This window comes from Cherax quadricarinatus, chromosome 71 (assembly GCF_038502225.1).
Source record: "Cherax quadricarinatus isolate ZL_2023a chromosome 71, ASM3850222v1, whole genome shotgun sequence".
NCBI classification, from domain to species: Eukaryota; Metazoa; Arthropoda; class Malacostraca; order Decapoda; family Parastacidae; genus Cherax; species Cherax quadricarinatus.
Window position 1 is genome coordinate 12,325,093 of NC_091362.1, and position 23,537 is coordinate 12,348,629.

Sequence of the window (23,537 nt, forward strand, 5' to 3'; positions counted from 1 at the left end):
CATCTCACCCACTCTCTCATTTGCTCTCTTTTTACATTGCTTCACCACTCTCTTAACCTCTCTCTTTTTCTCCATATACTCTTCCCTCCTTGCATCACTTCTACTTTGTAAAAACTTCTCATATGCTAACTTTTTCTCCCTTACTACTCTCTTTACATCATCATTCCACCAATCGCTCCTCTTCCCTCCCGCACCCACTTTCCTGTAACCACAAACTTCTGCTGAACACTCTAACACTACATTTTTAAACCTACCCCATACCTCTTCGACCCCATTGCCTATGCTCTCATTAGCCCATCTATCCTCCAATAGCTGTTTATATCTTACCCTAACTGCCTCCTCTTTTAGTTTATAAACCTTCACCTCTCTCTTCCCTGATGCTTCTATTCTCCTTGTATCCCATCTACCTTTTACTCTCAGTGTAGCTACAACTAGAAAGTGATCTGATATATCTGTGGCCCCTCTATAAACATGTACATCCTGAAGTCTACTCAACAGTCTTTTATCTACCAATACATAATCCAACAAACTACTGTCATTTCGCCCTACATCATATCTTGTATACTTATTTATCCTCTTTTTCTTAAAATATGTATTACCTATAACTAAACCCCTTTCTATACAAAGTTCAATCAAAGGGCTCCCATTATCATTTACACCTGGCACCCCAAACTTACCTACCACACCCTCTCTAAAAGTTTCTCCTACTTTAGCATTCAGGTCCCCTACCACAATTACTCTCTCACTTGGTTCAAAGGCTCCTATACATTCACTTAACATCTCCCAAAATCTCTCTCTCTCCTCTGCATTCCTCTCTTCTCCAGGTGCATACACGCTTATTATGACCCACTTCTCGCATCCAACCTTTACTTTAATCCACATAATTCTTGAATTTACACATTCATATTCTCTTTTCTCCTTCCATAACTGATCATTCAACAATACTGCTACCCCTTCCTTTGTCTAACTCTCTCAGATACTCCAGATTTAATCCCATTTATTTCCCCCCACTGAAACTCCCCTACCCCCTTCAGCTTTGTTTCGCTTAGGGCCAGGACATCCAACTTCTTTTCATTCATAACATCAGCAATCATCTGTTTCTTGTCATCCGCACTACATCCACGCACATTTAAGCATCCCAGTTTTATAAAGTTTTTCTTCTTCTCTTTTTTAGTAAATGTCTACAGGAGAAGGGGTTACTAGCCCATTGCTCCCGGCATTTTAGTCGCCTCATACGACACGCATGGCTTACGGAGGAAAGATTCTTTTCCACTTCCCCATGGACAATAGAAGAAATAAAGAAGAACAAGAGCTATTTAGAAAAAGGAGAAAAGCCTAGATGTATGTATATATATATGCATGTGCGTGTCTGTGAAGTGTGACCAAAGTGTAAGTAGGAGTAGCAAGATATCCCTGTTATCTAGCGTGTTTATGAGACAGAAAAAGAAACCAGCAATCCTACCATCATGCAAAACAGTTACAGGGTTCTGTTTCACAGTCATCAGGCAGGACGGTATTACTTCCCTGGGTGGTTGCTGTCTACCAACCTACTACCATGTATATATATATATATATATATATATATATATATATATATATATATATATATATATATATATATATATATATATATATATACACGAGTTGTGTATCTGTATTTATACATTAATGCTTGTATCTCAGTGTATATACACTATGTTGTTATCTCAAGTGCATTTACACTGAGGCGTGCATAACCATGTGTATGGCCTTGACTGATGAGGCTATTACTCCAATTAATAATAAAACCTACTCTTGCATATGCCTTTTCTTCCAGAAAAAGGACTTCGAATTAATAACCCTGGCTTATTTCAGTTAAGAGTCCTCAGGATGAGACCCACAACAGGTAACTAACTCTTAAGTATATATATATTCACTTATGTGAACAGGGAGCAGCAGGTGTTATGGATGTGATAACATGAGCACCATTTAGAATTAACAGTAAACCTGTTAAAACCCAAATATATTAAATTATTGAGGAAGTTCCAACAAGACAGATCAATGTACAGTTAGCGATAAAAAAAAAAATAAACAAGCAAAGAATGTAAAAGAGGGCGGCCTTAGACCGTGTCAGCGTCACGGTGCTATTACCCTAGTCACCCCAGCGGCACACCCATCGCTTACACTTCCACCCTTCGGTGTCCCCGTCACAAGATAAAGAATCCCCTGCCGCTGTTCCCTCATCAAGTGACACCAACGCCGCCTGCCGTGCAACCTCCTCCCTTCCGCTTCCCCTGCACAGAACCAAGAGTTGCCTGCTGTTGACCTCGTCGTCAAATGCCCCAGCCTCAAACTCAAAAACTGTAATAGCCACAAATAATGTATAAATCATCCCAAACACCAGTCAATTGTTTCCCCAGTGTATATACAAAGATATGTGTATATCCCAGTACGTATATACACACCTAGAGCTTTACTGTTCTATTTTTAAGGAACTTAGGTGTATTTGTTGTTAATGATCCCCGGAATATCCTCCAAGTAGGTAGCCACAATGGCCGTCTCCCACCAAGGTGGGGTGACCTAAAAAGAAAAAAGGAAACATTCACTACCAATTAATAACTGACTTGCCAGACGTGCGAGGACATCACATTCAAATGACCAACCGAACTGGAACATCCCGGTCCATTCTTCTGAGTGCAGGCATTGTATTTTCCCCCTCCAGGACTGAAGCAACAGGAGTTGCCATGTATACATGTGTACATGCTCTGTGATTTCAGAGCAGCAGCGTCAGACATCAGCATGATACAGCTATGAAAAAAATGAGTGATACTGTGAATAGTTTTACCATCGTCAGTGAAGAGATCTGGCAAGAATATGGTTGGCCAAAATGGTGTGCATCCTACAGACTTTCAGGTTATTTTGTGTTTTATGTACAGTACAGTAATTTTGAAACAAAAACTGAACCGAATTTAATTGAATTGAGTGTACTTTCACTGGAAATATAAAATCACAGTGTCAAACCCAGTGTCATGATTCACGAAATGTTGCAGCACAAAGAATTTAAAACTTGAAACGAAAATAAAACAAATAAAGAAACCAGTCAACATGACTCAAGAAATCGTAATGACACGATTGCAAATAAACCATACCCCCGGCCGGGATTGAACCCGCGGTCATAGAGTCTCTATGACCGCGGGTTCAATCCCGGCCGGGGGTATGGTTTAAAGAAACCAGTGACATTAAAGCTGTCAGAAGAAAACCAAACCGAGTCAGTGAGATAATCAGATTAGTGAAGTTACTCACGAAATCGCAATAACACGACTGCAAGCAAATATACGTAGTAGGAAGAATCTTATTAGAGCCAGCTGGTCGAGTGGTTAACGCATTGACCTGGGAGTTTTAGCACTTGCACCATGGGTTCAAGCCCCACCCGTTCCGTGATCAGATTAGTGAAGTATTAGAAATTAAAAATAACAATGTTCAGCGGTGACAAATCTCAACTGCTCAGATGAGAAAAATAAAGACATAAAAAAAAACAGTTTACAGAACAGAAAAACACCATACCACGGAACGTAAGAAACTGGTAAAAGATTCAGGAATAATTAAATCAGATTATCCATCGTCTGCAACCAAGGCCTGGAAAATGACAAGTAGTGTTATGAGAACTTTCAAAGGGGAAGAAAAACCAGTAATGGTACTTCTGAAATCACTTGTGCTCTAACTAGTACAATACTGTTCTGTGATCACAGCAGCAAAGCATAGCTGGAAAACGTATGTAAGTCGTACACGACCCAAAAGGAATCAATATTTAAACTATTGAGAAGTCTTCAAAGTACTTGGATTTTTTCCTCTCTGGCAGGAGGAAGAGATACCTGATAATATATGTAAGATACTTGAGGGCTTGATCTCTAACTTGCACACAGCTATAAACCCAGAGAAGAGCTACACTGCCATAGGCATAATAAAAACTGTCAGCATCCGAGGCCGAAGACTTCACCATTAATACTACCAGTAGATTACAGAAATACTGCCAGAGCGAAGACACAAGTTTTTAAGAAGCTAGATAGTTTCCTGCTAAAACTTCAAGAACAGTTGGGTTGCGATGACTGTGTGGCCTGCTAGCAGCTAGCATAAACCTGGTTGATCAACTGGTTAACAGGGAAGCCTTGCACCAGGCAGGGTTGCAGGAGCACAAGAATCCTCGAAACCGGCCACTGGTATGTCACAAGTTTCACTATGCAGAACTTCGTCGAGTCACTGATAATGCTCTACACAAAGTGACACTTCGTCCCACTAAGTTTTGCAACTTGCATCATTTGTACATTGTTGGCAGTAAACCACACAAATTACACATTACTGTCTGAATGCAGGAATCAAATAGTTTGCCTTGAGCTAGTGTAGGAATATTAATTATAGTTTACAATATTTCTAATATTATGATAAATATAGTGGAAAATGGAAATTTAAGTAAATTAACACGATATGTAGAATCGCACAACTTAAAATTAGAATGTACCGGATCATCACATGACTGAGACCCGTGTCAGGAAACACTGTTTTATTCGTCAGGAAACAGGACAACTTAAAGCAATGATCCTGAGAGGCGACAGATTGAATTCAATATTTATTTTCGTATCAAACTTGATAAACCCAAGAGTTTCCCCTACAAGATAAAACAAAAAAAAATCTGGTGCTCACCTTTCCAGTGACTGTTGACATTTTCTGAATTACCAGGGGACACTATAGTATTTATTTTACATCAAGATGATTTTGCTCGGAATATTAACCCGTAGGGTTCATAATCCACAACCCAATAAAGCCTTATCAGACTGCTTACTTCTATTAATGTCTCTCTATTCTTCTTCCCCGGGATATGACCCACACCAATCGGCTAACAACCAGGCACCTACGTTCTGCTAGGCAGCTAGGTGAACAGGAACAACAGGTCTAAGGACGCTTCCACTAGTCCTGGGATCGAACCCTGGTACCTCAGTGTGAGAACATTGTCAAATAAAGTAGAACTGAAATTTTAAATACATAAAAGATTAATACAGTCGCACTCATTTTAATAAGAATTTTGAGCTCTTAATAAGCTGAATCTAATAACTTAGTCATTATTTAAATTTTTTCCAGGGCAGAAATCCAATAACATTTTACAAGAAAAATAGTTATTTTTTGTGGAATTTTTTTATTTAGGTGATAGGCAAAATAAAATAATCGAGGAGATCCAACTTCATGAACTCATGAGTTACCCCTATAAAGTGAACAAAGAAAACTGTTAACTTACCTTTCGGGCGACTGCTGCCATTCTCTGAATTACAAGGGAGCACTAGAGCATTCTCATCAACAGTCTTGTATCGATATTTCTTAGTCCTTTTCGTCAATAAAACTAAACTACTTTAGTACAAAAATGTTTTTCAACTTAAAATGTCACAGGAGTTTTCACAGGATAATACTGGCACAATTCATGTTACTTTGAGCATTATAGTCACATATTTATGGCACAACATTCACTACACTGAGCAGTTTCTCCTCCGTGTTAATCTTCATCCAGTGGTCCACCATCTTACGCTGTCAGTATATCTGAAAATAAAATAAAATACAGTCAGCATGCTGTTTAGAAAGCATGGATCTACATTTCATTGATGCCAGTGTCAGCTCATCTTTAGAAAACTGAGAAATTAAAATTCAAGCAATGTAAACTAAGATACTATGATGTCAATTTCAGAATCCTCAGATGAAATCTGTCACATGCAGAAGTCAACGTGATATTATGTACAACACAGAATTTGTATTATTATTATTATTATTATTACAGATAGGTAAGTGCTAAACTTGTGGTGATGATTCATATACATAATACCTGTGGAAAATTCAGCACTACCTTTATTAATGTTCTTGATATGGTAGTATCAGTACATGTATAGGAGATAAGGATTAACAAAATTTATATCTGAACCCTGTATGGCTGGAGAGGTACAAAAAAAATTTTTCGAATTATTAACGGAGAATTAATTACCCAAGAAAGCCAGAGGCGCTTATATCTTCGAAGAAAAAAAGTTAGCTTGTACATATTTATTTCACAGTGAATGACTGGTGTAAGTCGTTTGCCGCAGATACATATATTACATACATAAGCGCCACTTGGCGGCCCCTCTACAATTTTTTGTGGTGTCCGGCAGGTTACATGATATTTGAATCAATGAGCCTGGGACACTCATTTGACACCCGTTTCTCTGAGTCCTTGTATCATTTATTTATTTAGTAATTTAAGCATACAAACAGAGGTACAAAAAATACAGGTAAGAGCAGCATGCCAAAGCCACTTATATGCATAGCATTACGGGCTGGCTTAAAATTAACTTAAGATTAACTAAGCAATGATGAAATCAGTGATAAAACATTATTGTAAACAGATAACTATAAAGCACAAATGAGTATTACAAAGACAGGTCATATGGTTGCTTGCATTGCTGTACATTCAGTCGAATGGAGTATTCTGTTAGGTAGTGTATTTAAAAAAATAATAAAGTTAGATTGGGTCCTAGGTTTAACATTTGTGTGATATAATTGTGAGTAACATATAGGATATACAATTTATAAGGTTCAGTTATTCAGTATTTATTTGGTTTTGAGTGAGTAAGTGATCTTTGAGAAGAGACTTGAATTTATAAACAGGTAGTGTTTCTTTTATATTTACAGGTAATGAATTCCAGATTTTAGGGCCTTTTATGTGCATTGAGTTTTTGCATAGCGTGAGATGGACACGAGGAACATCAAAGAGTGATCTGTGCCTTGTGTTATGGTCATGTGTTCTGTTGCGGTTGGCAAGGAGATGTTTGAGGGGAGGGTTAATATCAGAGTTAAGTGTTCTATGTATGTAATAGGTGCAATAATAAGTATGGATGTTTTGTATGGTGAGTAGGTTGAGTGTTTTGAATATTGGTGGAGTGTGTTGCCTGTAGTGAGAATTTGTTATCATTCTAACTGCAGCCTTTTGTTGGGTAATTAGTGGTCTGAGATGGTTAATTGTTGTTGAGCCCCATGCACAAATTCCATAGGTGAGATAGGGGTAAATAAGAGAGTGATAAAGGGCCAGGAGGGCTGACTGTGGAACATAGTACCGTATCTTCGATAGTATGCCTACAGTCTTGGAGACGTTTTCCAACTTGGTCCAGTCGGACCGAAACGTTTGTTGTATATGTGTATGAAATTTGAGTCTATGTATCTTCGATAGTATGCCTACAGTCTTGGAGATTTTCTTAGAAATTTGTTGTATATGATGAAATTTGAGTCTATTATCGAGGTGGATTCCTAGGAATTTTCCCTCTGTTAGCTTTGTGATAGGTGATCCGTTTATTGTTATGTTAAGAGGTACATCTGTAGCTCTGTTACCAAACTGAATGAAGTAGGTTTTGTCAATGTTTAGTGTAAATTTGTTAGTCCTCATCCAGGTAGATATTTTCTGTAATTCGGTGTTTACAGTATTGGCTAGCGTGACTGGGCTCGGGTGAGAGAAGACGTATGTAGTGTCATCTGCAAAAAGTGTGGGTTTGAGTAATTGCGAAGCATTTGGTAGGTCATTTATGTATAGGAGAAAGAGAAGAGGGCCAAGGACACTTCCCTGTGGGACACCAACTGTAATTGGTTGTGCGGAAGAGCTTGCCCCATTTGCGTACACATATTGGCTTCTGTTGCTGAGGTAAGACTTGAGGTAGTTGAGGGAGTGCCCTCTAATACCATAGTGTGACAATTTTACGTGGAGCAAGTCATGGTCAACTGTATCAAAAGCTTTACGTAAGTCAATGAAGATCCCCAGTGGGACTTCTTTTTTCTCTATTGCAGTGTATATATGTTCTAGCATGTGTATAATAGCATCATTAGTATTTTTATTAGGCCTGAATCCAAATTGGCAGGGGTTGAGAATGTTTTGGGAGATGAGGTAGGAGTAGATTCGTTTATGAATTAATTTTTCGAAGATTTTTGAGAGAGGGCGTAAATTTGGTATTGGCCTATAGTTATTCAACTCTGTTTGGTCTCCTCCTTTATGGATCGGGGTGACCCTTGCAATTTTGAGAACTGTAGGGAAGGTGGAGGATTCAATGGATTTGTTAAAGAGTGTTGCAATGATTGGTGATAGTACTTGTGACGCTTTTTTGTATATAAAGGGTGGTAAGGTATTTAAATCTCCTGCCTTGTTTTTCAGTGCGTTGATAATAAGGGAGACTTCGTATGGGTTAGTCGGAGCTAGGAACAGTGTTCGGGTAGTTGCCAGTGAGGTAGTCATTTGGTGGGGTATCTGAGCTTGGGATTTTATTGGCAAGGTTTTGACCTATAGTGGAGAAGAAATCATTGAGTCTGTTTGCTGTTTCTGTTGGTGGGAGTTGGGGTTCATCTGATTTTGCTAATTTTATTTCGCTATGTCGTGATATCTTTTTTGTTCCCAGAATTTCTGATAGGGTCTTCCAGGTCTTTTTTATATCACCTCGTAAGTTGGATAATCTGTTCTCATAATACAATTTTTTTGCCCTTCTTATCAGGCTGGTTAGGATTGACGAGTAACGTTTTGTTTGGTCTCTGGTTATGTGACCCATTCTGTACTGTTTTTCATATCGGTGTTTTGTATTTATGGATTTGAGAATGCTGGGTGTTAGCCAGGGACTGTTCAGTCTCTTAGCTGTCATCTGTTTAGTTTTTTTAGGGCAGTGCTTGTTATAAAGGTATTGGGTCTTTTTTAGAAAATTATTAAAACATTCGTCAATATCTGTATAGATTTCTAGCTCAGTGTGCCAGTCAATGTTTGTTACTGCTGTTGTGAAGTTATTAATGGCTGCCTCATTGTGAAGTCTGAAGGTGACTTTAGTAGTGTCTTGGGGTATTTTACCAAGAGTTGTTATGAGGAAAGTAGGGTAGTGGTCTGTGGTATTATCTGTAATTATGCCTGATTTTAAAGGGGATATGGTGTTGGTCCAAATGTGGTCAAGTAGGGAAACACTAGTCTCTGTAACTCTTGTAGGTTTTGTTACTGTTGGTAGCAACATGCAGTTACTCATTGTGTTTGTGAATTCAGTAACGTGTGGGTCCTGGTCTTGCAGGAGATTTATATTGAAGTCACCTGAGAGTAGTAAGTGATCTTTGTTCATGCGTGCATCAGTTATCATACTTCCTAGGTTTTGACTAAATTGGCTAATGTTTGATTGTGGAACTCTGTAGATGTTTATCACTGTGAGAGGTTTTTGTAGGTATTTGGATTTGAATTTAGCTATTATATATTCCCCATGTTCATCCCTTGTGCAAGTATTAGTGATACATTCTAGTTGGTCTGAGTAGTATATAGCAGTGCCACCCCTTTGTTGGTCTGGCCTACAGTTGTGTATGGCTGTGTAACCAGGAATGGCATAGACATCTGTAGTATCAGGCTTTAGCCAGGTTTCAGTTAGTGTAATGATGGACATATTGGCATGCAAGGAATTTAGTAATGCTAGGAGGTCATCATAATGCTTGCTTGAAGATCTGATATCGTAGTTAAAGATAGTTATGTTGTTAGCTCTGAGAAGTGCCTTTGATTGTTCTGCTGTGTAGTAATTACAGTAACTGTTTGAATCATTTAAGTCATTAAATAAGAGGTTGGTATCAGGATCAATGCTTGTAATCATAAGATTTGTAGTGAATCTGTAGTTAGAATTAAGTAAAAAATAGAGTAAATATTCTAAAGCTAAAAAAAAATAGCACCTGAATTATTTAACAAATGTAAAAATAATGAGCTAAGGTAGTTTTTTAAAGCTAAAATAAAGGAGACAATATAAAAGGGACTAAAATAATTTGTGGTGAACAAATAAAGTGATGATCAAATAATGGAGCTTGGGAATATGATAGTAGGTAGTACTTTAAAGGTAATTCTTTAAAGTTAGAATTATAATATAAAATTATAATATAAAAGGGACTAATATAAGTTGTGGTGAACAATAAAGTGGTAATCAAATAATTGCACTAAGGTCTAATATAATGACTTTTGTGGAGTCTATGTTTTGAGCTAGAATGAGCTTTAGTACAACTAGATTTAATCTAATAATATAACAATACAAATTAAAAATAGCACCAGTCTCTCACTAGTAATTGCAATATGGTCTAATATAATGAATTTGGTAATGACTATAGTACAACTGAGTTTAATCTAATAATATAAAAAAGGCACAAGACTCTCAATTGTAATTGCACTAAGGTGTTATATAAGTTGTTTACAAGAATTAGAGTATAACTAGATTTAAATTGACAAGATAAAATATGCAAGTTAAGGTAGCAAAAGAATAAAAAAAAGTAGAAAAAAAAATATATGAGGTAGTTGGTACTAGTTAGCAAAAGATAGTTAAGGGCCTTGAACAATCATATAATTGAAAAATACACTAATTGCACACACAATATAGTCACTAAGATATGAAAACAATCTTAGAATAGGAATTATAATACAAACTTATAATATAAAAATACAAATTGAAATGGTACTTGCAATTGCACTAGAGTCTGGTATAGGTTGTTGACAAGATCAAGAGTATAACTAGATTTAAGTTGACAAAATATAATTCACAATTAAAGTACCAAAAGAATAATAGTAAAAAAATAACAAGGGTAATGTCTTGGTTATAATATGATAGTAAGATGGTAGACAGGTACACAGGTACAGAGGCACACAAGTGCACAGGTACAAAGGATTATATAAAGGTTGGAGTTGAATATACAAACTTGAAAATTTGGCAACAAAATGTTATGGGAAGTATAAAAATAATGTTTAATGTACAAAAGTAAAATTGACTGGTAGTAAATATGGTGTTTAATAAAATTTTAGTAAGTAATAATGATTACAAAAAAGTGAAAAAGTAATGTTTATTTCATTCAATATTGCACTGGTAGTTATATTATTCCGTTCATTTGAGCGCTCAGTTTTTTTTTTATACAGCTGTTACCAGGCTTGACATTTTAACCCTCATCTGTTAATGTAACAAATATTTTTATATCACACTTATTCCTTCAAAGTGGCCTTCAGCCTACTATATGAAATTTTACTGTCTGTGGTAACCAGTTCTTTTTCGCCTTCAGCCAATAGGGTACAGTTCAAGTCACCTGTCCAGAACAGTAGAGGAAGGGCTGTCTGTACACAAGCTGCCTATACTACTAGCAACCCGTTTCTTCACTTGCCTCAATGTGTAAGCCAGCGATTCATCTTACTGATGGTGGAAAGTACGAGTGTCGACACCTATTTTGTCAAACGGATTCTCCTTCTTATAAGCGACATAACTCCTGGCTGAGTAGAACTCTACTTGGCTCCTTATTTACTTATACCGCTTTCCAACGTACCTCGTTCACTCCATGCTCAAGTTATGATTATCCGAGACAAGTTAAGATCTGAGACACCTTCTAAAGCCGTCCCACACCTAAGCTTCGAATACTGATTCAACCTGTCTCCACTACGCCCTAATGCCTGTGCTACGAGGTACCTATAGTTACTTGACCGGATAACCAGATAACCTATTACACGAGACTAAACAGGTAAAGCAACGATAACAGCAAGATAAAAAGTACACTGATATTATATTCATGGGGAAACAAGTGCTAAGTCATATAGCAAATGGGGAATGAGAGGAAATCAGTGTTTAGCCAAGAAACAGTAGGATACTCCAATTCCTTGGAACAAGAGCCCTTCATCAGCATTCAAATACCCTCCTTGAGGGTAGAAAAAAGAAAACTAAGTATAGAGAGATGTAAAATGAACAAAAGCTGCACACTAACACTGAAGATCATTAGACTAGTACTAAAAGATCTGAACACTTTGTTACGTTCATATTTCAAAAGATCATCCCACAATATTACTAAATATTTGTGAAGATTTTATTCAGATTATAAACTGTGGGATGTTATGTAGTTGTGTTGTTAAGCTTTTAATTATTTAGTGTCTTAAATACAAATTTACCAGAAAGGACCTGATCAAATGTACACATTAAAATAACGTACTGGAGTGAGAGCTATGATAATGTAAAATATACCCAGTGAAAACAAGTGAAGTTATGAGCACATACGTAGTCCAACACTATTCAACCTGTTACCAGAAATTATAAAATATTACCGTAAATGTAGACACTTTCAAGAGTAAACCAGATCACTGCCTCCACCAAGTGCTACACCTACAAGGCTGTTAATGGACATGTAGGCCGGCGGCCGCCAACAGCAACAGCCTGGATGAACCAACAATCAACAAGGAAGCCTGACCTCTGGCTATGCTTTAAGTATAGAAAACCCCTCGAAAACGGTCAGATATATACAGCTATATCACAGTGCATATTTGGTTAAGTGAATCTTTTGAGGGGTATCGCCTTCACATTTTTATAATATAATAACATTTATTTCTACAAGTACATGTACAAGGTATACAGCTCCTTGTCATGCAGAGCATTTCGGTAAAATTAGGTCAATTTTGTCCCGGGATGCGACCCACACCAGTCGACTATCATCCAGGTACACATTTTTTACTGATGGGTGAACATAGACAACCGGTATAAGGAAACGCCCAATGTTTCAACCCTCGCCGGGAGTCGAACCTGGACACTCACCGTGTGAAGTGAGAGCTTTGCCACGGGCCACTGTATTAGGTTTTGAAAGCCTGTGCTAAAGGTATTTGGGTGTCACGGGTCGCTACTACCATGGGTTACCATAAGCTCTGTACATTCATAAGTGTCCTTAGACACAACGTGTCTTCTAGTGCAGCAAGTTTCGCACGAACTGCCGTGCGTGCATTTTTGAATGAATAAAATTTTAGGAAAAAAATGGTTTAGTATTTGTTTTCTTTTACATTAACTTTTATTTCCGTATAATTTCCCAACAACAAAACAATGGTAGCTTACGTCTGAACGCGGGGTATATACTGAAATTTCGTTCGTGCACTTCTGCATGAACAATAACGGAGGTGGAAGATGGGTTGTTGACACGCCGTGTTGCCGTGGCACCGCTAAAGTACCGGCACCACTGAACAGGTCATCTTATGACAAAAACTGTCAGACTATTTTTCTCTAACGAACTATCAAATAAGGAAGACGTACAACGGCCGTAACGAGAAGCAGGTAAGCAATAATATACTAAGTAATGAGAATTATCAAAAGATCACAGATTTCAATATGGAATTTTACAGGCTCCCCAAACGATTCCTTGTCAGCTGGGCTGTGGTTCCTACGTGGGGTTGTATGTATGTAGGAGGATTTACAGTCTGACAAGTTCAGTTTTGGGAGCTGGTCGAATCCCCAGAATCATTAAGAAATAGTACTATACAGTGGTCTTGGCCACTACTAGCACCAAGGTACGTTCAACTACCTGCCCATCTAACAATACATGTTTCAGCACTCACAACCAAAAGATTACACGGTAAATAAAAATCTGATGACTATGATAAGATAAGAGAAACTTAAGTGATCTTGATAAGTAACAAGCACGAAATACGCAAGGGACATTACCATATCACTCACGCACACGGGCGCGCACACACAGGCACGCACGCACACACACATACACACAGGCACGCACGCGCGCACACACACACACACACACAGGCACGCACGCACACACACACACACACACACACACACACACACACACACACACACACACACACACACACACACACACACGCGCGCGCGCGCGCATGACAATCAGTACGGTTTCGGGGGATAGGAAATTGTCACAAAATTTACTTGAGTTCTACAATAAAGTAAGAGAAGACAAAGAGAAAGAGAGAGAGAGAGAGAGAGAGAGAGAGAGAGGGATGGACAGACTGCATTTTTTGAGCTGTAAGTCTTTTGACAGTACCACAAAAATCAGAGAAGCAGGCAGGAATAGGGAAAGTACTGCAATGGATCAGGGAATACCTGACAGGAAGGAAACAAGTGTTGGTACTTGATGAAGTGTCAGAGTGGGCGAATGTGTCAAGAGGGGTTCCATAAGGGTCAGTCCTAGGTCCGGTGTTGTCTCTCTTATATGTGAATGACATGATGGAAGGAATAAATTCAGAAGTGTCGCTATTCGCTGATGTGAAACTTATGAAGAGAATACAAGCGGGCAAAGATCAAATAAGATTACAAGGAGATCTGGATAGGCTGCAAGTCTGGTCCGACAAATGACTCCTGGATTTTAACCCCAGTAAGTGCAAAGTCATGAAGATTGGGGAAGGACAAAGAAGACCGCAAATAGAGTACAGGCTAGTGGACCAAAGGCTGCAAATTTCACTTAAAGAAAAGGATCTTGGGATAAGCATGATACCGAACACGGTCCCTGAGGCGCACATCAAATAACTGCTGCAGCATACTGACGCTTGGCAAACCTGAGAATAACATTTCGACGTCTAAGTAAGGAGTCATTCACGACACTGTACACCGTGTACATCAGGCCCATACTGGAGTATGCAGCACCAGTATGGAACCCACACCTAGTCAAACACATCAAGAAATTGGAGAAAGTGCAAAAGTTTACAACAAGATTTAGTCCCGGAACTGAGGGGTATGTCTTACGAGGAGAGGTTAAGGGAACTCAACCTGATAACACTAGAGGGTAGGAGGGATATGGAGGACATGGTAATGACATAAAATACTGAGAGGAATTGATAAGGTGGACAAGGTTCGAATGTTTCAGAGATGGGACACAAGAATAATGAGCCACAAGTGGAAGCTGAAAACCCATATGAGGAGTCATAGGGGATGTTAAGAAGTATTTCTTTAGCCTTAGAGTTGTCAGGAAGTGGAATAAGCTGGAGAGTGTAGTGGAGGGAAGTTCCATACATAGCTTTAAGAAGAGGTATGATAAGGCTCTAGGAGCGGGGAGAATGACCTAGTAGCGACCAGCGAAGAGGCAGGGCCAGGAGCAGTGAATCGACCCCTGCAAACTACATATAGGTGAGTACACACACACACAAAGTGACAAAGGCAAAATCAATATACAGTTTCAAAGGCATGGAACGGCCAGCGAGGACAGGAACCAATAATGCCAGCGATTGTAGTTTAAGAGGCGGGGCCTGACACTGAGAATCGACGCTCGTAATAATAACTCTTTAAGTACAACTCGGGTGCTCAGGCACACAAGCAAGCAAGCAAACAAGCACGCGTGCGCGCACACACCTCCGGAGGAACTGATCCTCTGAATATGCGTGTGGAAACGCATGGAAGTGCTCGGGTGGTTCTGTTCACTTAAAACATGGAATATAAAAGAATATCACACACAACAGGACATACTTAGCTAATATAAAATTCTGACCATGAGGAAAATACGTAGAATAAGAGGCATTAATTATAAATAGATAAATATTTCGTGAAGCTGGAGGTGAAAATGAGCAGTCAACACAATTTGGTCATATTTATATTACGACTCCATATGGAAGTGGAAAAGAATCCTTCCTCCGTAAGCCATGCGTGTCGTACGAGGCGATTAAAGTGATGGGAGCAAAGGGGCTAGTAACTCCTTCTCCTGTATAAATTATTAATTGTAAAAAGAAGAAAAACTTTGGTTTCTTCTTTTCCCCGCCACCCTGCCTCGGTGGGAGACGACCGGTGTGTAATTTTTTTTTATTACGACCATAAAGTTGCTTATTATTTATTCTGAAAAATGCGCTAAACCCTAGGAGTCATAAAGAACTGTACATCAGAAAGAAAATGTCACAAAGAACAGACAATGGCCACACATCATAGAATGGTAAGAGAACAAATGATGACACACAACAGGCAATGGTCACATAAGAGGTAATGAGTATACAGAATACAAATCATACAAACACAAGTCATACAAACAAGTCATTTAAAATACAAGTCATACAATACAGCTGTCATACACAACAGATAAGTCCTACCCAACAGGTAAGTCATACAAAACTGATAAGTCCAAAAATGGTCATATAAAACTAACACAGGTCATACAACAGAGAAATATTTTAACATAGCCGTAGTAGTACAAAAGCCACAAGACCCACCAGATCACAAACCACTAACCATTCAAACTGTTAAAAGACAAAAGAACGGGGCCATGGCCCACGAGGACAAATTAGAGCCATGCACAAACATATAAAACAGTAAATATATACGTACATGATTAAGTCGAAATTACTGAGGCGCCTAGACCTGAGAAAGTCCCACATGGTATAGTTCACAAAATAAAATCCAAAATTAGGTCCAGATCAAAACCTACAAAGCATCAAAATTATACAGAGGCTATAAGCAGGGCATGGCACACGAGGTGACGTCGACAGTATAAATCCATATTTCAAGGCAAGTCAAAGCTTACATAGCGGTTAAAATAACACACAGATAAAAAAAAAATACAAAGGGCGAGAACTGGACAAATCAAACATGGTGTAGTGCCAACCAACTCCAAAACTAAGCCCAGGTTAGAACATACAAAGCAGCAAAAATATATCCAGGGCAACAGCGGGAGCTTGACCCACGAAGCGCGGTCAACAGAATCTAAAAATTAAGCTGGGTCAAAAAACAATAAATCAAGAAAAATGTTTGAGGACAGAGTGGCCGTACTGGCTACTGTGCCTGGAGACACAATAATGGCAAACAGGAGGGATAAGGGTGTGGAGGGTATATTCACATTTGATCGGCGAGGACAGCTCCAATTTCTGTTATCAAGAGTTCTTCACCACCAGGAAGATGCATTTTTTAATATGTATTAATGGATCCTAGGATCACCGTCCCTTCCTCCCCCCGCTCTCACCCCAAGCTGCCTACATAAGAAAGGAATTGTGTGTGTATATATATTATTGTAACCACGAACGAGTGCATTGATATATAAATCGCCTGTGAGGACAGAACATACAGGAGGAGATTGAAATAGCTTGAATCCATGCTTGAGGCTGACTGACGTGCCCGGGCTGGGAAAGAAACATGGCTTGTGAACCAGGCTGCCCAGTCTATGTGGCATTTGTGGCTGAGTGGATAAGAGCGCTGCCTGGGAATCTTGACTGTACCCAGTAGCAGTATCGAAACCTGCTGACTGCGATCTTTCTCTGTATATACCCGCTTGTTTCTGCGTGGTGTGTATATATATATATATATATATATATATATATATATATATATATATATATATATATATATATATGTGTGTGTGTGTGTCGTGCCGAATATGTAAAATTGGTCAATTAGCAAGAACTCGTTTAAAATTAAGTTCTTTCTAAAATTTTCTCTTATACGTTTAAAGATATATTTTTTTAATTAATGTTAATGTAAAAAAATTTAATTTTGCTCCAAAAGAATCTTAGACAACTTACCTAACCTTATTATAACAAGAACAATTTATTTTAGCCTAACCCAACTAAATATACTTAAGATTTGTTTACAGTAATTTAATACTAAACAAACACAGTGAAATATATATTTTTCGTTAGGTTCATAATGATTTTGGCGAAATTATTGCATACACAAATTTTCACTTGTCCTATATGGCAAGATGAGCGTTGTTATTTAAGCCAAGATCGCAAGTTCTGCCAATTCGGCACATTATATATATATATATATATATATATATATATATATATATATATATATATATATATATATATATATATATATATATATATATATATATATATATATATATATATATATATATATATATTATATATATATATATATATATATATATATATATATATATATATATATATATATATATATATATATATATATATATATATATATATATATATATATATATATATATATATATATATATATATATATATATATATATATATATATATATATATATATATATATATATATATATATATATATATATATATATATAATGTCGTGCCGAATAGGGAGAACTTGCCATCTTGGCTTAAATAGCAACGTTCATCTTGCCATATAGGACAAGCGAAAATTTGTGTATGCAATAATTTCGCCAAAATCATTATGAACCTAACGAAAAAAATATATATCACTGTGTTTGTTTAGTATTAAATTATTGTAAACAAATCAAAAATATATTTAGTTGGGTTAGGGTAAAATAAATTCTTCTTGTTATAATAAGGTTAGGTAAGTTTTCTAAGATTCTTTTGGAGCAAAATTAAAAATTTTTACATTAGCAATAATGAAAAAATATATATCTTTAAACGTATAAAAGAAAATTTCAGAAAGGACTTAATTTTAAATGAGTTCTTGCTAATTGACCAGTTTTACATATTCGGCACGACATATATATATATATATATATATATATATATATATATATATATATAAATATATATATATATAATATATATATAAATATATATATATATATATAATATATATATAATGTCGTGCCGAATAGGCAGAACTTGTCATCTTGGCTTAAATAGCAACGCTCATCTTGCCATATAGGACAAGTGAAAATCTGTGTATGCAATAATTTCCCCAAAATCATTCTAAACCTAACGAAAAAAAAAATTTAAACTAATGTGCATTTGAAATACGGGGTTAAAAGGTGAAGCCGGAAAGGCTTACTATATTCACGAGGAAGTGCTAAAGCCGCGCAGTTATACAACAGTCGGGAGAAAAGATGGCAAGTGTATATTTATAAACATGTACAATAGTGAAGCTAGAGCCGCTGCCAAAACAGCGACACCAGCACTCAATCATCCTCGCAGTACTGTAGTCACGGGAAAATGTTAAACCAATAGGAATCATACAACACCTGCGAATTGGAAAGTAACCATGTTTGATCTGAGAAGAGTGCAGCTTAAATATTCTTGGATCAAGAGCCGTTCGGTGACATTAAGGCTCCCAGTTGAAGGGAATGACGGTGAGAACGTTCCATTAATAACAATGACTATACCTTGGATGTAGTTATTTCCTGCAGACACACACACACACACCTGTGAAAGCTTCCCGCTGGTTCGTACACCTCGATTCTCTTCCTGTTTGTAAGGTAATGTACTTGTACCTGTGACCTGTTTCCTCACTTGTTCTACTCTCGCAGTTCCACCTGTTCACAGGCTTCACTGGTGTATGCTTTATCAATCAACTTATTGCTGACAGCGGATCTCACACCACAACCCAGGTGATCTCACACCTCAACTCAGGTGATCTCACACCTCAACTCAGGTGATCTCACACCGCAACCCAGGTGATCTCACACCGCAACCCAGGTTATCTCACACCGCAACCCAGGTGATCTCACACCGCAACCCAGGTGATCTCACACCGCAACCCAGGTTATCTCACACCGCAACCCAGGTGATCTCACACCGCAACCCAGGTGATCTCACACCGCAACCCAGGTGATCTCACACCGCAACCCAGGTGATCTCACACCGCAACTCAGGTGATCTCACACCTCAACTCAGGTGATCTCACACCTCAACTCAGGTGATCTCACACCGCAACCCAGGTGATCTCACACCGCAACCCAGGTTATCTCACACCGCAACCCAGGTGATCTCACACCGCAACCCAGGTGATCTCACACCGCAACCCAGGTGATCTCACACCGCAACCCAGGTGATCTCACACCGCAACCCAGGTGATCTCACACCGCAACCCAGGTGATCGCAAACCACAACCCAGGTCATCGCAAACCACAACCCAGGTCATCGCAAACCACAACCCAGGTCATCGCAAACCACAACCCAGGACATCGCACACAACCCAAGTGATCTCACACCACAACCCAGGTGATCGCACACCACAACCCAGGTGATCTCACACCACAACCAAGGTGATGGCACACCACAACCCAGGTGATCGCACACCACAACCCAGGTCATCTCACACCACAACCCAGGTGATCGCACACCACAACCCAGGTCATCTCACACCACAACCCAGGTGATCGCACAACACAACCCAGGTGATCGCACAACACAACCCAGGTGATCGCACACCACAACCCAGGTGATCTCACACCACAACCCAGGTGATCTCACACCACAACCCAGGTGATCTCACACTACAACCCAGGCGATCACACACCACAACCCAGGTGATCACACACCACAACCCAGGTGATCACACACCACAATCCAGGTGATCTCACACCACAACCCAGGTGATCACACACCACAACCCAGGTGATCACACACCACAACCCAGGTGATCACACACCACAACCCAGGTGATCACACACCACAACCCAGGTGATCACACACCACAACCCAGGTGATCACACACCACAACCCAGGTGATCACACACCACAACCCAGGTGATCACACACCACAACCCAGGTGATCACACACCACAACCCAGGTGATCACACACCACAACCCAGGTGATCACACACCACAACCCAGGTGATCACACACCACAACCCAGGTGATCACACACCACAACCCAGGTGATCTCACACTATCTGCAAGAACTCGTCCAGACTTTATTTCTTATAATGTTAGAAGTGTTGGCTGGAGCACCACGAGTGTTGACACACTTCCTCTGTGCAGGAAAGGTTTCTATGTATAGAAATAAGTATGTATAGTAATATGTATAGTAATAAGAGTGTGCGGGATATACTACTTAATTACACTAAACGGATGACAATTTAATCAAGTACCATAAGCCGCATAGTCATCATCATACTTCTGCTATTTTGCCTTTATTCTACATGTCGCCAGTATTTCACTTCAAATTTTAGTATGTAGACCAGAGTATATTTCATTAGGCTTGTATTCACCGGGAAGCGCTAAACCCGTAGGGGAGGTAATCAAGTGTGAACCAAGAAAGTGCAAAGCATCTGTTAACTGTAAAATGGTTCTAGGAATTATCATACCGACGGCTCGGTCTCAGACCAGGCCTCCTAGGACGAAAAGGAAATATTATTGGATCAAGAACTAATGAAAAGCTTGTATGAAGTAAAGGTATGTGTATACTGAATATAAATAAAAAAACTGAATGATTTGCTTGTCATGTGTTCATGAGACAAAGAAAAGATCAGCAATCCTGCCAGAGTAGAACATCTAACCGGTTTCCATTTTCATACACTTGGTAGGACGACAGCACCTCCCTGGATGGTTACTGTCAATACAAGCAGTAAAATTATTGCTATATTACAAAATTACGTACAGTAAGTCCTCATTTAACATCGTCGATAGTTTCTTGGAAACTGCGATTTTAAGCGAAATGACGTATAACAAAATCAATTTTACCACAGGCTAATTGATATAAACATCAGGAGTGCACAGTGCACCTGTAGCACTCATTATAATATGGTTAAATCAGGGAATAAAGGTTTGCAAAGCGAAAACTGTAAGGAGCACCTCCTACCACCACGTAGTTAAAAAACAAACGTCCAAACTCCACACAGTTGCCCCGGCCGGGAATCGTTTTTCCCGTCAACGTTATGCCAAAACGACGTTAAGTGAGGACTTACTGTATTTAACCCGTATAGGTCACACAGCACGAGTAATAATATATATTAATATTATTATCCAGCTCAATCTCTTTCCCCTTCCTTGGAAAGTGATGTAATCACAAAATATTCTATATCAATGGTACCCATCCATCCAGAATAAGAGGATCCCTTTCGCAAAGTATTGCCTCTCCCCACCGCTCCCTGGGTTAGCGGAGATGCACATTGATACATAATAGAAAACCAAGTACTGGCTGCATGAGCAACACTGGCTGGAGCACCAACACTGGCTGGAGCACCAACACTGGCTGGAGTACCACCACTGGCTGGAGTACCACCACTGGCTGGAGTACCACCACTGGCTGGAGTACCACCACTGGCTGGAGTACCACCACTGGCTGGAGCACCACCACTGGCTGGAGCACCACCACTGGCTGGAGCACCAACACTGGCTGGAGCACCACCACTGGCTGGAGCACCACCACTGGCTGGAGTACCACCACTGGCTGGAGTACCACCACTGGCTGGAGCACCAACACTGGCTGGAGTAGCATCGCTAGTGGACCACTCAGGATATCTTAGGTCCTCGGGGGTCCGAGGTACACTCTAGATGACACAGAACAAGTTCCTAGAACAATACAATCATTAAGATTATATCTTGTGTTAAGTTATAATTCACCTTTCACACTTTTCTGATAATGGTCAAGTTCCCTTTGTGCTCTGTAAATTAGATTCGTGAGGAAGCACGAAACCTAAAAGAATCATACAACACCTGGGAAATGAGAGAGATGTGGAATAATTAGGTTCGATCTGGGAAAGGGGATTCCAGCTTTAGTTCTTTGGATCAAGAGCCTTTCACCAGCTCCAAGATCTGTAAACTTAGATTTTTTGCCCTAAATATTCCTAAATCACTCACATCCTTCCTCCCGTAATTACCTGTGACTGATTTCGAGGGTGATTCTACTCACGTTGTCAGGCCAGATGCCAGACTTCCTTGTTGATTGCCTGGTCAACCAGACTGTTGTTGCTAGTGATCCATAGGTCCACATTGCTATCACAACTTGGCTAATTAAGCACTTGAGTGATGAAAGAGAACAGATTCTCTTGAAAACTTTCACCTTCGCTCCAGCAATATTTCTAGTTGATGGTAACAGACTGACCAATCTTGGACCACGAATGCTGATACACTCTCCTACAGCACTGTAAACTCCCGATACAGTACTCTCCCAATACACTCTACTCTCCCTATAAGTTGTAATGATGCCTTAGTCACACAGCGCACTCTTTCACAAATTACATATGATGGCTCTGTTCATTAACTCATGTAGAGCGAAGGTCCTGTCTTAAGATTGCTGCACTTATCAACACTGGGGCTGTCGCTCTTCAAACTGAGGTGCACTCAAATATGTTCATATATCTAAAGTTGATACTTTAATTGTAAGTGATTCTCTATTATACAAAAATTATCTTAACTCCATGAGTCTCAATTGTGACATGCTCGCTTCAGAAGGTAGACAGATATGGTGGAATTGTAGACATGAGTCAGTATACAGTGTGTCGACTCCCTCCAACACTGGTCTTCAAATGCATGCCAGAACTGATGAACTGACATGAGCATATATGCCTTCAAGGAAGGAGTAGATAACTTTGGGCTATCCACTAGTAGCCTGAGGACAATAATAGGAACGAACTTCATTGACTGAGGGAAACTGACACCAATCAGTCCATCTATCATTCGCAGGAGCAGCCACATGTCTGATGCATCCAACAAAATCAGCAGACTTCTGGGTGTTACTACTGACGAGCTGGACTACGTTATTATAATCACGGGGAAGCGCTAAACCCATAGGATTATACAGCGCCTGTGGGGTATGATGGAAGGTATTCAGGCTTAATTCAGGGAACTGGAACACAGATCCAATTCCCTAGATCAAGAGCCCCTCACCAGCATCAAGGAACCTCCCTTGAGGGGAGCTGGACTACAGCAACGAGTACAGTACTTCTGGGAGATTGCACCACCAGCTGATGCATAATATACCTTTGATGAGTTCCGAGTTCGGTTTAACTAAATGCTAATTATGCCAAGGAATTATTGTTACATCTTGTATCATGTGCTGGAATGCGGAAAAAAACGTTAATTCAGTGACAAATCACTCACAAATGTTCAAGAGATGCCAGGTATTTTATCCACAGTGGTATATTA

At 39.2% G+C, this 23,537-nt stretch overlaps 1 protein-coding gene across 2 annotated transcripts in view; it reads right to left on the reverse strand.

The window, feature by feature from the left end:
- The window catches only part of LOC128700299 (AKT-interacting protein-like), a 238,328-nt gene that overhangs the window by 174,076 nt on the left and 40,715 nt on the right, over positions 1-23,537 (reverse strand). For both annotated transcript variants that reach the window (XM_070100032.1, XM_070100033.1), the window contains exon 2: positions 5,267-5,562. In XM_070100032.1, coding sequence (XP_069956133.1) covers positions 5,267-5,287 — 21 coding nt within the window. In that variant the 5' untranslated portion in view covers positions 5,288-5,562. The remainder of the gene's footprint in view (positions 1-5,266; positions 5,563-23,537) is intronic.